Here is a 16,671-nt window from a genome sequence, read left to right on the forward strand (position 1 = left end):
AGTGATTGTTCCTTCGCCAAGCGCCCGACATTAGAAGTGAAAGTCACTGGTCTTTTGGATGAGACCTTAAAAACCGAGGTCGCTTGTCACGGAAGGCGTTGGCACAATAAAGAACTCTCACTGCTCAATGGTCCTGAGTGCCAAATATAGGTCTAAATTTGAAGCTCTTCACCAGTATACGGTGACATCTCCATAATACCGAAAAATTTAAATGGAACGTAAAACAATATACAATCGATCAATCAATCAAAATTCATTAATTTAATGATAAATAAACATCAGAAGACCCATGGACAAAGATCAGAAACTTCAATGAATCAAAAATAAATTCCAACACCACATCATGGACACTTTAATTAGATAAAACAACAGATTGATACAACATATTTCTAATGATGTGATTTACATCTTTTCAAAAAACACAATATATCTAGCAGCACTCAAAACATATTTCATGATACACTGTCAGTACCTTCTCTAATTCTCATCTATAAATAATTCACAAATACAATATATTTACATACAGCTATATGCCAGAAGCACAAGATACTATTCTAATATAACATTAAAGACAAAAGTTTATAATAAATGTAACAACACATTAAATTCCATCATTAGTGTTCTTTACATCTAAATGTTCATGACTGTTTACTTGAATGTCAAGACAATGCTGAGATCATTTTGGTTTGTGTCTTTCCAGTAGATCAGCTTTATTTCTAGGATATTAATAGATATACTCTGGGTCAAGGTCATAATCTCCTAGGTAACATCTGGTGATCTGACAACTTTTTCATCAGTATCCATGATGACCCATCTCTGACTGGAAAATCAATAAATCACTAAGAATTTGTAAGTATATTGATCATGATACACATAATTATACAACCACTGACGACACCTACGCTTACCTGTGAATGTGCCTGGGTCATGTGTTGCATGGCCCCGGAATGCTTAGCATTAACATAAATAAGGTAATGAATAGACACAAAAAGTTTTACAAAATGTAAGATGAAAATGTTACCTTTGGAGAGAATTTTAGTACAAGGTGAATTTTGAAACTAAATACTTACTGATTGATCCTCAATGTTTTGTGAGCCATCTCCATAGTAACCAGGTGGCATGACTTGAGATCGAGGACTCTCAAAGTCTCCAATGCTGGCTTCACTGCCTTCAGATTCCATGGGTGGCCTGCAACACAATGTTTTAATTTCCATAAATAGGCTGAAACACTGTTTTAATTCCCAGATTTGCCTTCAACACAATGTTTTCCCCCATAATTTAAATTAGAGCAGTCTGCAACACTATGTTTTAATTCCCAGATTTGCCTTCAACACAATGTTTTCCCCCATAATTTAAATTAGAGCAGTCTGCAACACTATGTTTTAATTCCCAGATTTGCCTGCAACACAAATGTTTTCATTCCCATAATTAGGGTTGCCTTCCACACCATGCTTGTAATTCCCATAATTAAAGCTGCCTGCAACACAATATTTATGATGTCAGAGATAGAATTATCTATATAATTCCACAGCATTCCCCCAACTACATCAATTCATTAAAATGTGTATAATTTACTGCAAGTCTGAAGAAAGTTGATGACTTTCATGTTTCCATTCTGTCTATAGTAAAAAGTCCTCTGTAGTAAATGTGCTATAGTGAAATAAATAACAAGTTTCCAGTCTGCAGTGAGATAACTTACAAGTTTCCAGTCTGCAGTGAGATAACTTACAAGTTTCCAGTCTGCAGTGAGATAACTTACAAGTTGCCGGTCTGCAGTGAGGTAACTTCCAATTTACCTTTCTATGATGAAATAACTTTCTGTTGCTGTATATAGTGAGATAACTTGCAAGCTGAAAGTTTATGATGAAATAACTTTAAGTTACTGATATACAGTGAAATAACTAACAAGTTGCCAATCTGTTGTGATATAACTTACAAGCTGCATGCTAGCAGTAAAATGACTTACAAGTTGCTGATCTGTAGTGAGATAATATACAAGTTATTGGTGTGTGGTGAAATAACTTACAAGTTATTTGTCTGAAGTAAGATAACTTACAAGTTGCTGACTGTAGTGAGATAACTTACAAGTTGCTGGTCTGTAGTGAGATAATATACAAGTTATTGGTGTGTGATGAAATAACTTACAAGTTATCTGTCTGAAGTAAGATAACTTACAAGTTGCTGACTGTAGTGAGATAACTTATAAGTTGTTGATCTGTCTGTAGTGAGAAAACTCACAAGGTACTGATCAGTAGTGAGATTACTTACAAGTTGCTGATCTGTAGTGAGATAACTTACAAGTTGCTGGTCTGTAGTGAGATAACTTACAAGTTGCCCGTCTGTAGTGAGATAACTTACAAGTTGCTGGTCTGTAGTGAGATAACTTACATGTTGCCCATCTGTAGTGAGATAACTTACAAGTTGCCCGTCTGTAGTGAGATAACTTACAAGTTGCTGGTCTGTCTGTAGTGACTGTACATCGGCTCCATCTGTCTCTGTGTGTCCTGTCGACCTTTCTGTCCAGCTATCCATGACATCTGGGGTACCTGAGGGGGTCCACTTATGTACCTATAAAAAAAATTTTAAAATTGTGACAAATCTCAAATCTGGGGATTCAACTGTGAAAATTGTGATAAAATCTGTATTAACATGTACACAAACTCAGCCATAATATTAATTTCATCATAAAGCAAATATTACTTTCACTTAAAAAATGTAAAATACTACTTTCATTTAAATAATGTAAAATTTAATATCTCCTTTGAAGTTCTTTAATATACAGGATACAATTAAGTTGGCTATAACTATTCTTGTAATTACTGTCGCCCTTAGTCGTCACCTTTCCCGAGTTGTTCAAGCTGTCTGAACCTTTTCTCCTATTTTTTGTATACCCTTTCTCAAGAACAAAGTTGTTGATATATTATGATAATTTCACCAGTTTTTAGTTTCTGATAACATATGCCTCATCACCTCTTTATCAAAGAAGACTATTTATGCATGGCTGGAACTTGGGATGAAATTTGTCCAATTTTTCAAACAGCTAAATTATGTTCTGATGTGTAATAGGTTATGTGGTTTGAGCTTAAACTTGTCACCAAAAAGTTCAAACTGTATGTGAAATTGTTCTATTAAGCAAACATAGGTAATCAGAGATTACAAAGCTCACCTCAACAAATGTCGTCTTTGAGTACACTAAACTAATAATCTAGTAGTGTGCATCCCTAGATGCAACATTTATGCAATTTTGGTCTGATAGGGCTTGCAGTTACTTGGGAATGGACTTATCTAAAAACTTTAAACTAGCCACTCATCCAAAAAATGTAAGTCAAATCCAGCATGTGAAGCAAGTTTGAGAATGTTCATCCCTTGATGCATCATCCATGCAAGTTTGGTTTAGATGGGCCTTATAGTTTCTTGGTAATGGACCTGCTCCAAAAACTTTAACCTGGTCATTCATCTGGAAAATGTAGGTCAGATCAAGCAAGTTCAGTAGTGTGCATCCTTACATGTATCATCCATGCAAGTTTGGTCAACATAGGACTTATTATTACTTGGAAATGAGACCTGCTACAAAAACTTAAGGTATGTCACTCGTGAAATTTGTTATATCAAGGATTTTTTGAGAAGTATATTTTGGATAAGTACTCATATAGTTTGACTCAAAATCGCAGAGAAAATGGGGGGTCAGTGTGCATCTAACTGAGCTACGGTACAATTAAGTTGACCTTTTTGCACTTAAATTGTAACTCTTTGGTTAATCACTTTAACCGTTATCATATTTTATAAGATGTAACCATGGCAATAAACATAATCTTATTTTATGTAAAATAGTTTGAATAATATTTATCATTGAACAAATCATGCAAATTAATGCGCGTAAATTATTGTGTGACCTTTTTGCACTAAAAAAGTCTCATATTTGGGGTATTAAAAATCTAATTAGGCAATAGAATATTTTCTTGTATCAAACTTTTTACGACTTAAGTGCTGATCGGTCAAAAGTATCGAGTAGTTTAAAATAATGAAAGAAAAAGTTGGGGTCAGTGATGTAAATTTTGAAATATTGGTCAAAATATGCGATTTTCAGGCAAAAAAAAACTGTGTAAATCTTATCTCGACTTCCTTAATATATCTTCATTTCTTGGCAATGTTTGTTGAGCGAAGGTGTAAATTTTGTTACAAAAATATAAATTGAGACCTATATTTAATATTCCAGGCATACCATAACGGAAAATAGTCTCTGAGTAAAAGTATGTGAGGCTAAAGTTCCAAGATATTAAATTTAATAAATGTGTAGATTTGCAGAATTTTCTGCTAAATATCCTTCCGCCACAAGAAATAGTTCCTTATAAATCTTGCTTCTTTGTGAATTTTTTAGCAGTTTTTTAATTGAATGTTGAACATTTTACATTGTTTAATTTAAATATGTTATAAAGATTGAATTGTAATAAATAGTTTTTAAGTAAGAGGTTCTGACTGAAATTTTCTAAAAGGCTGACGAGTGACATACCTTAAACCTGCTCCAAAAACTTAAACCTGCTCCAAAAACATTAACCTGGTCATTCTTTAGCTGAAATTGCAGCATCTGAAACCACCTTGACTGGTACAATAAAACACACTAGAAGCATCCTCCATGCATCTCTGATGAATTTAGGGCATAGAAGTACTTGAAAAGAAATCTGCTCCAAAAACTTTTACCTGGGACGCAGACGGTATTACATAAGCTCCCCCAACTTTGTTGAGATGAGCTAAAAATTCATTACATCCATGTAGTGTATACTATTTTTTTTTTAAATTCAGAATGTTCCAAGAGAAATGCCAAACTGGAATTTAACTTATTTTTTAAAAAACTGAAGAAAGAATTTGAATATATAATTATGCCTGTGTTGCAGCTTAATCATGGCTTCCATTATTTTTATTAAGGTGATGTCAAATCAAGGGGGAGTTAAAGCAAGATACATGCAAGTCAGGTGTGTTTTGGTTTCCCCTTGAATCTCCAGTTGTCATTCAGTATTGTTACTGATTCAAAGCAGAGCTTAAGGAGGATGAGCCAATAGCCTTACTTCTTAAATGGCCCCCATCGAAAAAAAAATCAATGTGAACAAAAAAATGGTATTAAAAAAATTCTAAATAACCACACTTCCAATTTGTCTATCCTTGCACTTGTCAATGCATAGAATACTTACAAGTATCTTGTGACAACAGCTTTGAAAATCCTTACAATACTTCACTTCAGTTCTACACTACACTTTATTCACATTTTAAAAAATATTGCATCATCTATACAAAAAGTTTTATTTACAATATCTACATTTATTATGTACAAAAATATTGCTGGTGTAAATATCATCGTCAGGATGTAAGTTTTGATTCATAAAATCAGATCATATTTCACAACTCTGTTATAAAACATGTAACACAATGTCACAATGAGTCACAGCTGCCTCTATTCTCCTGTTTTCACTCCAGGAATAATGTCTTGATTAAAAAGTAAATCATCCAAGGGAAATAACTGTGTTAAATCCCAGAATTTCACCATAATCTAAAAATAAAGACAATGGAAAAGGAATGGAATCAACAACATCAAAAGAAACTAATTAAAAATCATGCATAAAAAAATATCAATACTGAATGTACTGTAAATTAGACTGGAAATAACAAATAACAGAAAAATCCAGAGAATACCTGCAGCAAATTTTATCCAAATTAAAAACTCAAAACATTTAAGGCAAATATTTTAGTTTATAAAGAATGAAAGAATTCATTCTGAAAGCTTTAGAAATCAGATATAAAGACATGCAGGAACACCAGTTACACAACAAATAAACTCACGATTCCTGGAAGTCTTCAGAGCCTTGCTCCGATGCACCTCCCATACTCTCCTCATCCATACGGCGCCTTTTAATGGCAGTAGAGGCCATAACTGGCACCCCCGGGGCAGGGGTACCAACAGACATGTCCACCCAGTCACTCATGTTAGAGTCGTGGTCTGACACTGCAGAGAAAGTAGATATTATAATTGCACAAATAGCAAAAAAAGGATGTCAACTTTAACAAGATCTTAATCAATTTTACGAGATATGTTTATGAATCACTAAGAGTAAGATTTTGATGAACAATTTTTTGATTAAACTGATAGGAATACAGTAACACTTATTTTGTTGTAAAAAAAAAAGTTTTACTGCAATAAGTCAATGAAGTCTGAAAATCAAAGTTCTGGTTGACTATGAGCTTACTTTTATAGCATTTATTGTAAAATATTAAAAGTGCTTGTACATAAACATGTAGCTATCTCAAAAACCTAACCATCACACATAATTTTAACTCCAAACTTTTTTTTTTCATATGTCTTTCTCTTGAATTTTTCTTTCAATGAAATCATCATTTCAAATATATTGTACATGAGAGAATTTAAGCTTACCATCCATCTGTTTACGTTTGTTGCCATAGCGCCTCTGGGAGGCCTGTTTGAGTGTGATGGGGTGGACTTCCCCATCTCCCTGGGCCAGACTGTTACGGTATGTAAACAGCGACTGCCACTCCTCAGACCTTGACTGGGGCATCATCCCTCCAGGCAGGTGCTTGTCCAGGTACTGAAGTCTACACAAAATAACAGTCAATAATTCACACTGATAATTATGTTTGAATTAATCAGTGAAATGCTCACATACAATATACATTCATGGTCATCAACTATAGGTACTTTTCATCAACCAGAAGTCTCTGATGAGACTGTAGCTCTACTGGTCTGTGCATATAACAAAGGAAAAGTAGCACTTGGATTTGAAACTTTGCAACAATAAATAGAATAATGTATCTTAATGTAGTCTACGTGTGCGCTAAGTTATATTGAAATCAGACCAAAACTGAAGGAGGAGTAGCATTTTAAAGAAATTTCACAGAATTTTCTATTTTTAGTAACCATGGCAACACCGTTCGTTGAAATAAAAAAAACATTGCACTAAATTATGTATCTTAGTGTAGTCAACTTTTGCAAAGTTATTTTAATATCAGACCAAAACTGAAGGAGGAATAGCCTTTTAAAGAAATTTCACAGAAATTTCTATTTTTAGTAACCATGACAATGCCTTTCATCGAAATCAAAAACCGATGCACTAAATTATGTATCTTAGTGTAGTCTGCTTGTGTGCCAAGTTATATTGAAATCAAATGAAAACTGTAGGAGGAGTAGCGTTATAAAGGAATTTCACAGAAATTTCTATTTTTAGTAACCATGGCAACACCGTTCATCGAAATCAAAAACCGATGCACTAAATTATGTATCTTAGTGTAGTCTACTTGTGTGCCAAGTTATACTGAAATCAGACCAAAACTGTAGGAGGAGTAGGGGTTTAAAGGAATTTCACAGAAATTTCTATTTTTAGTAACCATGGCAACACCGTTTGTCGAAATCAAAAACTGATGCACTAAATTATGTATCTTAATGTCGTCTACTTGTGTGTCAAGTTATATTGAAATCAGACCAAAACTGTAGAAGGAGTAGCGTTTTAAAGGAATTTCACAGAAATTTCTATTTTTAGTAACCATGGCAACACCGTTCATTGAAATCAAAAACCGATGCACTAAATTATGTATCTTAGTGTAGTCTACTTGAAATCAGACCCAAACTGTAGGAGGAGTAGTGTTTTGAAAAATTGTTTACAGACAGACGGACAGACAGACAGATGGACGGACGACGGACACCTTACTATCGCATAAGCTCTTCTGGTCTCTGACCAGTAGAGCTAAAAATTATTAAATTTTATAAGATCAGAATATAGTTGCAGGGTTCGAAATTCACTATATACAACTCGCAAAACGCGAGTTAGAATTCCCAAATTGCGAGTTAAAAATTAGGTAACTCGCAAAAACTTGCGAGTTGATTTTTTTTGCATTGAAACTGTAACAAAATTACATAGTATGACAGAACACAATGCTTTTGATTTAAATCAGTAATTTGACTAAAAGCCACACTGTAGTTGTATTTTGTGTATTGTACAGTAGTTACTTTATCCTTAAGTTACATGTACAGCATGTATTTAATTTATATAAATTTAACTTTATATGAAAATTGCGAGTAGTCTTATAAAATTGCGAGTTCACTTTCTTGTACTCGCAATTATTTGCGAGTTGTAATTTTAGGGAGTTTCTAACCCTGTAGTTGTCTTCTAACCATTTGACACAGATTACTTGGATTATATATAATACAGAAATCAATTTACATTCCTGGAAATAAAAATGTATAAAGCAAAACGAAGTCAGAATCATTTAAGAAACAAAACAAATGCAATGAAGTAGATATATATACATACACCACTTTTTTATCCTGTTTCATCAGTTTGTTGGTGAACTCACAGATGACCTCTAGGAAGGAGAGATTAGGGGGTGGTGTGTTGATGTCATGATGTTCATCTACATGTAAACTGAACACAATTCCCTCCCTGTAAAATAATTAGTTTCATAATGTCTGCTTCTCAAGAGACAAGAAAGGGATAAAAATGTCAAATATAATGAATTCTTATCACACTTTTTAAATATAATAATTGAATATTACCATACATGCAAGTCAAAAGAAAAAATCTCTTTCTGGAGATGATAATAAAAAAAATTGGTTTTTTTTTTTAAATGATGCCTTACTTATGCATAGCAGCCACAGCCTCTCTGTTCTTCACCTGATCCAACCCAAAGGACAGGGCAAACCTCCTGGACAATTCCTGTCAAACACCAGACAAACATTAAAATAACTGTAGTTATAAAGTAAAGGACATGTACTTATTGATACAATTTTGCATAGTTACAAACTATACTAAATCAGTTCTTAAAGACACAGGATTTACATTGAAAACAATAAACCACAAATCGGAGTCATTTCCATTTATAGCTGACCTTGAGGGACTGGAAAGCCTCTGATGATCTGTCTACGGTTCCCATCTCCATCTGTAGCTCTCTGTATAACTGAGTAACAACAAAGAGAAAGTCATCTTCATGAAAAATTATACACATAATCAATAGAAACAAAAAAAAAGTCATCTTTAAGAATTTTACTTTCTAAAGGGATAAGTTGAACTGAGAGTAATTTTGATAAATATATTGTATATAATAAACATGTAACAGTGATTTTAAGTCAACTTATGCAGTGAATGCCCCCATACCTGTGTCAGGCTTAGAGCCAGTGTTTTGGCTGTAGAGACCTTGTTGATTTCTCTGGCTTTTCCTAGTGTGGCTTTAATGATGTCCCCATAATCATTGTAAAACTACAGCAAAAAAGAAATTCTAAGATCATCAATATCATATTCAATACTTAAATTAAATTTCTAAACAACAGTTTCATGAAATACTGTAACAAAGTACAGTCAAAGTGCCAAAGATGAACAATTTCTATTTGTTATAAATTCTGGTAAGTTTTTAATGAAATGAAAATCTCTTTTGAGTAAACATTAATTCATGATAAGCATGTACACTGTTTTACTGTAATTGCAAGATAAGACAAACCTTCATGTAGTGTTTAAACATGTCTGCGGCCATCCTGATCTGTACAATGTTGTAGATGACCAGTTTACAGAATGAGGCCAAGAAATTCCGTCTTTTGTGAAGCTCCTCTATCTTAACATTCTCATCAATGTCTTCTGTAAGGAAGAGACAATGAATTTATGCGATTACTTTAAACTCACAGTAGTTCATTACATACAGGTAAATGTTAACACTATAGCAAGGAAAGACTGCTCAAAATAAAGTCCACTATGATTACAAATTGTTTGGACCATCATTAAAAACATTTTTGTTTGATGTATTCCAACCTATATTTTTCAAGGTGTAAGTACGTTTTTTTTCTTCCTTTCTTTTTATTAGTATCTAGCAAATTGATAATTGTCATAAACATCACAGACTTGGAAAATTATTGATATTTTCTTTATACAACGAACAGCAAGACAGATTTAATATTTATTGCTACAAAAGCTTTCAACTGAAAAAAGATCCAAGAGAAATTATAAACTAAAATCTTTAAATGAAACAATCTCTGGAACTAACCCCCCCCCCCCCCCCCAAAAAAAATAAATTTATAAGTACTGAAAGAAATGATTGGGTAATATTGGGTAGGGGCAATTTGACAAGTTGATCAGAGTGCATCAAACAAATAATTTTTTACTGTTGGCCTTGTGTTATCTGGACTGACCATCATCATCCTCAATGAAGACTTTCTCTGTCAAGAAGTTGCTGAGCTGTTGTTGGAGATTCTTGTCTGGTTCATACACAAGTGGTTTCATCACTTCATTAATCTCACCAAGATGTCGACTAAACATCACCAACAAATCACAAATTGTTATGTATGCCTACAAAACAGGTCATGGATTGTTATGTATGCCTACAAAACAGGTCAAAGATTGTTATGTATGCCTACCAAACAGGTTATAGATGTTATATAGGTCACAGATTGTGATGTATAATATGACTATAACAGATATCCAGGTCCAATCAAGGGTGTACGAGGATTTACCCCGGGTTTTATTCTATACACCCTGAGGCTGAAGGCCGAAGGGTGTATTGAATACAACCCGGGGTAAATCCCCGTACACCCTTGATTGGACCTGGATAACGAATTTATTTCCTATCTACCCAAACAAATTCTTTGTAAACAAGTCCAACCAACTGTGTTTCAAGCTCTCGATTAGATTTACTATGTCCTACATTGCATCGTGACGTCATTTTATTTGCTTTTTATCAGAGAGAAACTAAGCATTGTGACGTCACATTTTTTTACCCCCGGCTCAAGTCGGGTGTACGGAAATTTACACCCGACTTTGTAACCAATCAAAGCTCGTGTTACAAGCTACATAGGAAATAATATAGTTTACAGAGTGAAGCATACCTACAAAACAGATTACTACCAACAAAAGATAAATATCTGCAGTTCACAGATAGTTATGCGCATTTAGAAAAAATCTAATATAAATAGGTACATGTATTGGATTACCTACTGTATATAACATACATCCAATACACAAGTAATGGGTTTTCTCAAAAATGTCTTTAGTATAATGTGTAACGTACAGTAAAACTTGTCTAATCCGGCGACCAGTGGTTCTAATATTTCTGGCCGGATTAGAAAACATCTGAATTGGAGAAAATTGAACTGCTATAGCAAGTTCAAAATTACATAGATATAAACAAAGAGTGGTATATAAATACTTGATCAAATGTGTCATTTTTTACTTTTCACTTGAAAAAATCATCTATTTCGTTTGTTTTGAACTTTGTTTGTTCTTAAGAATTTTCGTTTCTGTTCAAGTTTTTTATTCAGTAACGAAATATATTACCTGTTGGTCATTCATTAAATTTGAAAATCGTTAATTGTTTTAAACACACTCCAAAACCTCATCCTAGCTGTAAATATTATTTTGTTAGGACAGATTCCTAATTAATTTCTTTCTCTTAAAATCTACATGTTTGAATATTTAGACACTGTATTTGTTAATTTCAAATGTTATAATGAATATTGGACCAAAATTTTCTGTTGTTATGGTCGCTGTAAACTAGCAACACAAAGGGGAGTAATTCGAATTGCACGTTGTGCATGCAAAACGAAAGTAGAAAGGAGGTCATGAATAAGTCTCCAACTTTTTCTACAGACATGCTACACGCAACCATCAATTTCACTCGTTCTTTTGCTAGTTTCCTCGCCTTACTTGAGCCATTAATGATTTTTTTTTATCACGTTTGTTAAAATCTAAACTGTCAATACAGGAGAGATCATTAACGGGACAATAATTACCCCACGCAAGACTTCTCTGATGACCAGCGGACACATAAAAATAAGTGGTCGAATTAGAGGAAATAATTTGTACTAATTATGAGCAGTCACTTCTTTAAATAGCGGCCGGTTTACAAAATAGGCAAGATCCGGATTGAACAACATTTATTAAACATAAATTATAAAGAAAATTCAAGGGACTAAAATATTACGCCGGACTGAACAACATGCCGAAATGCACAACATCCGGATTAAACAAGTTTTACTGTACTAGAAAAGGGACAAAGTTATATTGTAATCTTTATCAGATCATTAGACCTTTGTAGAACACAAGAATCAAAATTGTTATTCAGGTAAAGTCACTTCAGATGATAAACTGTTTAGAAAAGAATCTACAGAGGACCTTACTGTATACTGTATTTTAAAAGTAAGCATGCTTCAGAAATTCCATCTATCGATTAAACACCACCAAAAAATATCCCTAAGAGACAGTTAACACTATAATATTCCTAACCTCTTCTCCGACTTTGTCTTGCTGGTGGAAAAGTAGGTCATGGCAGTAAGTCATCATGTCATTCAGCCGTTTCCTCAGGGCTCGCATCTCGTCCTTGTTAGGGTTCGACTCGTCAAGTTTGTTCAGGTACCACAGCAATGCTTGGCTCGCACATGCCAGAGCCTTACAAACAATCTGTAATGTAAACACAAGGTTAGAGGACTGATTGGCTTATTACATTATGAATAACCTTGTACATGTGTGGCAAACATTGGACCTTAATTCTTTATCAATTTTCTCCGAGTAATAAACATATTGCTGCAGTTTTTTTTTTTTTATAAATGGAAATAACATAAATGCACTTCTAATGTAATTTTATTATGATACCTCTTCTGGAATTCCCTGGCTGTCATTGCCAGACTTAATGATGTGAAAAAGATCATCCCAGATGTCCCAGCTGTTTAAATCATGACAACTGAAAGTACAGGAAAAACAGGAATATTAAAACAAGAAGATCGTCCTCCATGTAAAGAATGCATCAGGCATTCCTAATTTGTAAAATACTCTGCTAACACTTACAGGTCAGTAATGAAAGTTTACAACTACAAGCTTGACATTATTACATACCAGTAAAAGGCTTCTATATATGCTTTGGACAGTACAATCCCTATATCTAAACATACAGGTAAATGTAAAGGGCTTCTCATGCTTTCGACAGTACAATCTCTACATGTAAAAATACCTGTACAGTACCTCAATATGCTTTAGACAGTACAATCTCTATATGTATACATACCTGTACAGGGCCTCTATACGCTTTAGACAGTACAATCTCTGTATGTATACATACCTGTACAGGGCCTCTATACGCTTTAGACAGTACAATCTCTGTATGTATACATACCTGTACAGGGCCTCTATACGCTTTAGACAGTATAATCTCTATATGTATACATACCTGTACAGGGCCTCTATACGCTTTAGACAGTACAATCTCTATATGTATACATACCTGTACAGGGCCTCTATACGCTTTAGACAGTACAATCTCTGTATGTATACATACCTGTACAGGGCCTCTATACGCTTTAGACAGTATAATCTCTATATGTATACATACCTGTACAGGGCCTCTATACGCTTTAGACAGTACAATCTCTATATGTATACATACCTGTACAGGGCCTCTATACGCTTTAGACAGGCCAAAAGGGCAAAGATTTCATCGTCGTCAGGTTCCTCTCCCTACAATATACATGTACATATCAAATCACTTTATAGAGATGAAACATACTTGTAGCTCTTTTAATAAATGTATTCAGAATAAATATATATAAATCACACAGAGGAAACTGTCAATGTATGTTGAGTTTATGTTTTCCTTACTTGTATCCACAAATTTTTTTAAAAATTTTAAGAAAAAAAAGTCATAAAGCTAAATTTCCCCATACTTGTGACAAGGAGGGGTCTTTCATATACTTAATATTGGAAATTACCATGGTTTTATTTTCACTGTTAATGATTTGTAATTTTTCTGTGAAATTAAACTAAAAGTAGACATCGTTATCAGGTCAAACTTTAAAGGAACTTTCACAAGGCACATGCTTCAACATGATATTAAACCATTGGGATTAGTACCCTTGTAACAAATTGTGAAATTATTGAATCATGGTATTAAAACAACTTACAGTGTAAATTCTAGAAGCTGACAATTATGTACAGCTTTACATGAATTGCTTGTTAAAACAAGATTGTCTACAAAACAGACTCCTACTGACCTCAGCAAAGAAGTCATGCATTGATTCCTTGAACTTAGCGATGAGACTGTCTATAAGTGTTTTCCTTGCTACGTCACACTTTCCAGCGATGGCGTATTCCTCCCCACAGAGACACTCGTAACACTTAGAGGCCGCTTCTAATACCTATATATAAAAGAATAAAGATTGTCATCCTATAATCAAGTGTCAAACCAAAGCTTCAAATAAAATCAATTTTACAAATCATATACATTGTAATTCAGACTAGTATACTAATAAGACCAGTATTTGTATTAAATCTTAAACTTTAATAAAGTAAGAGATGATAGTGTTATGCTTATATATTTAAATGTATTTAAATCTTTAAACTATTATTAATCTTCCATGAGAGAATTTGCTTAAGTTTTAATCATGAGTAACACCCATCACTTACTTCTGAGTCAGTGTGTTTCTCCATGATCTCATGTAGGTACCTCAACAGAAGCTCCAGATTCTGCAAAAATCACATTGTTTCTATATCACCAAGGCGACAAACAAAGTACAAAATTAGGAACACATTCTCTACAATATGGTTAAATATCAATTATCTCCCTGTACAAGTCCTACAGTCAAAGCACAACAAAGTTTCTTGTTGAAGGTGATTGTTAGCTCTATAAATGTTTTCAATGCCGAAAAATTATTTTTCCTTGTTTTTAGGTTTTCTTTCAATTCTATTATTGAACAGGTACACTGGACATGACTTATTTTGGGATTTCCATTTATAATCAAGTACAGGTGACTCTCGATCTCGCAAAGTTCAAGGGACCACAAGAAAAGTTCGAGAGATCGGGGGGTTCTCGAGATAGAAAGTGAATAAAATCCAGAATTTTCAGTTCTGATCATCATTGTTCTACTATTATACATACCGGAAGTATATGTTGATAATGTCATTACACATTTTCATTCGTATTTTACAGGCAATTCACTTGATTTCAACAACAATGATCATGTTTTGAATATATAAAATGATTAATTTAAGTTTCAATATTTATTTGTTCTCATTTCATGATTACATGAAACCTGAATAGCAATTGTCGATTTTGCTAACCCCCGAGCGCAGGCTTGATCTGTCCTTCACAAGATTGCTCGGTATACAATTCTTGAGATAGGATTTCTTGTGCAATGTTTGCCAAGCTGGGATTGTGTAGACTCTAATAATATTAAAGTTCATAATCTATGGAAAATTACGGATACGTCACTAAATTATTTTCTTAAAATTATCGTCTCATCCAGTCAAAATAAGTTGTGAAGCGATTTGTTTATAATTTACCAATTAACCAATTAATTATATCAACACACGGACGACTCACAGGTGTAGTATCATCTATGTAAACATCCAATTAACACGTTCATCCCAGCCCCCAGGCGTCCACTGTTATCCAGATAAGTCCAAGCTGAATTAATTTTACGCTTGATTGACGTGGATACATGTGCAATAAAAACTTCGAGAGATAGAGAGTAAAAAACAATGAAATATGTGTAACGAGACCCAGGTCTTGGTTCGAGAGATAGAGAACTTCGAGAGATTGGAAGTTCCAGAGATCAGGAGTAAATTTGCTTAGTTATATAGAGGAAAAAAAGGGACCGGAGGTTCACTTCGAGATCGAAAACTTCAAGAGATCGGAGTTCGAGCCATCGAGAGTCACCTATACATGTAATTTGAGCTTTAATGGGACACAGAAAATGTAAATAAATTCGTGACTGGCCTCCATCTTTTTGTGGTTTCCCCATCTGCACATTTATAAATATAAGTAAAGTAAAGCCTGTATACAGGAGTAGTGTCCCTTTACTTATCTCCTGCCTGACAGAATACTGAAAAGTCTGTATATAGGAGTAGTGTACCTTTACTTACCTTCTCCTTTCTACTAGTTAAATAGTTATCTAAATCAAAGTACTGAAATGTCTGTTTACAGAAGTAGTGTCCCTTTACTTACCTTCTGTCTGCTAGTTGTGGAGATACCTTAATCAAAGTTCTGAGGAATCTGTATACAGGAGTAATGTCCCTTTACTTACCTTCTCCTGCCTGCTAGTTGTGGAGATACCTTAATCAAAGTACTGAGGAATCTGTATACAGGAGTTATGTCCCTTTACTTACCTTCTCCTGCCTGCTAGTTGTGTAGATATCTAAATCAAAGTACTGAGCAATCTGTATACAGGAGTTATCTCCCTTTACTTACCTTCTCCTGCCTGCTAGTTGTGTAGATATCTAAATCAAAGTACTGAGGGATCTGGAGGAGATTGGCCACTTTTTCAGCATCCATTAGATACTGTGGAAAATCAAAACAGGATCATCAGAATTTATTAAGGGTAAGATCTAATCTGAAACTTCTAGGACTTCACAATCTTATCATTTCATCTACCTCTAGTTTTCCATTAAGCTTAAAATATAAATTTCAGGATTTCACAAGCAGTGAAAATTTATAATGCAATGTGGTAATAATCATTCCTTTTTCTTTTCAAAAAAACATAGCAAAATGTTATTTTTTAAAAATAATTAATGCATTTTGTACCAATTTTTTGATAGTTTTACTGTGGAATCATTTTAATTTGTGGGGGCCAATGTTTGTGGGCAAGCAAAATTTTATTTGTTCATGGGGAAGTATTTCTTGGGTTACTCGCTTATACAGTAGATT

The 16,671-nt window shown here is 33.9% G+C and overlaps 1 protein-coding gene and 1 long non-coding RNA gene across 4 annotated transcripts in view; both read right to left on the bottom strand.

Annotated features, from left to right (window-relative positions):
- Nucleotides 1–351: 351 nt before the first annotated feature.
- The window catches only part of LOC133193142 (cohesin subunit SA-1-like), a 31,403-nt gene continuing 15,083 nt past the window's right edge, over nt 352–16,671 (bottom strand). Inside the window, exons 16-33 of one of the 3 annotated variants that reach the window (XM_061329114.1) lie at nt 16,216–16,305; nt 14,433–14,492; nt 14,021–14,164; nt 13,417–13,487; nt 12,630–12,717; nt 12,264–12,437; nt 10,175–10,331; nt 9,493–9,626; nt 9,153–9,254; nt 8,887–8,955; nt 8,638–8,714; nt 8,313–8,441; nt 6,422–6,600; nt 5,833–5,995; nt 2,449–2,568; nt 1,071–1,188; nt 909–950; nt 352–820 (exon numbers count right to left, since the gene is read on the bottom strand). In XM_061329114.1, the coding sequence (XP_061185098.1) occupies nt 794–820; nt 909–950; nt 1,071–1,188; nt 2,449–2,568; nt 5,833–5,995; nt 6,422–6,600; nt 8,313–8,441; nt 8,638–8,714; nt 8,887–8,955; nt 9,153–9,254; nt 9,493–9,626; nt 10,175–10,331; nt 12,264–12,437; nt 12,630–12,717; nt 13,417–13,487; nt 14,021–14,164; nt 14,433–14,492; nt 16,216–16,305 (1,944 nt within the window). In that variant the 3' untranslated portion in view covers nt 352–793. Of the gene's footprint in view, nt 821–908; nt 951–1,070; nt 1,189–2,448; nt 2,569–5,231; nt 5,543–5,832; nt 5,996–6,421; nt 6,601–8,312; nt 8,442–8,637; nt 8,715–8,886; nt 8,956–9,152; nt 9,255–9,492; nt 9,627–10,174; nt 10,332–12,263; nt 12,438–12,629; nt 12,718–13,416; nt 13,488–14,020; nt 14,165–14,432; nt 14,493–16,215; nt 16,306–16,671 lie in introns of those variants that run through there. The other 2 variants (XM_061329122.1, XM_061329129.1) reach the window with 2 other exon arrangements.
- Nucleotides 7,144–7,759, bottom strand: LOC133193177 (uncharacterized). Its single transcript, XR_009721885.1, has 2 exons — nt 7,612–7,759; nt 7,144–7,316 (listed from the first exon to the last, which is right to left on the bottom strand). It is a non-coding gene; the product is annotated as an uncharacterized LOC133193177 (long non-coding RNA).

This window comes from Saccostrea echinata, unplaced genomic scaffold, assembly GCF_033153115.1.
Source record: "Saccostrea echinata isolate AGI-Se365-2 ecotype Australia unplaced genomic scaffold, CSIRO_AGI_Sech_v1 ptg000001l, whole genome shotgun sequence".
NCBI lineage: Eukaryota > Metazoa > Mollusca > Bivalvia > Ostreida > Ostreidae > Saccostrea > Saccostrea echinata.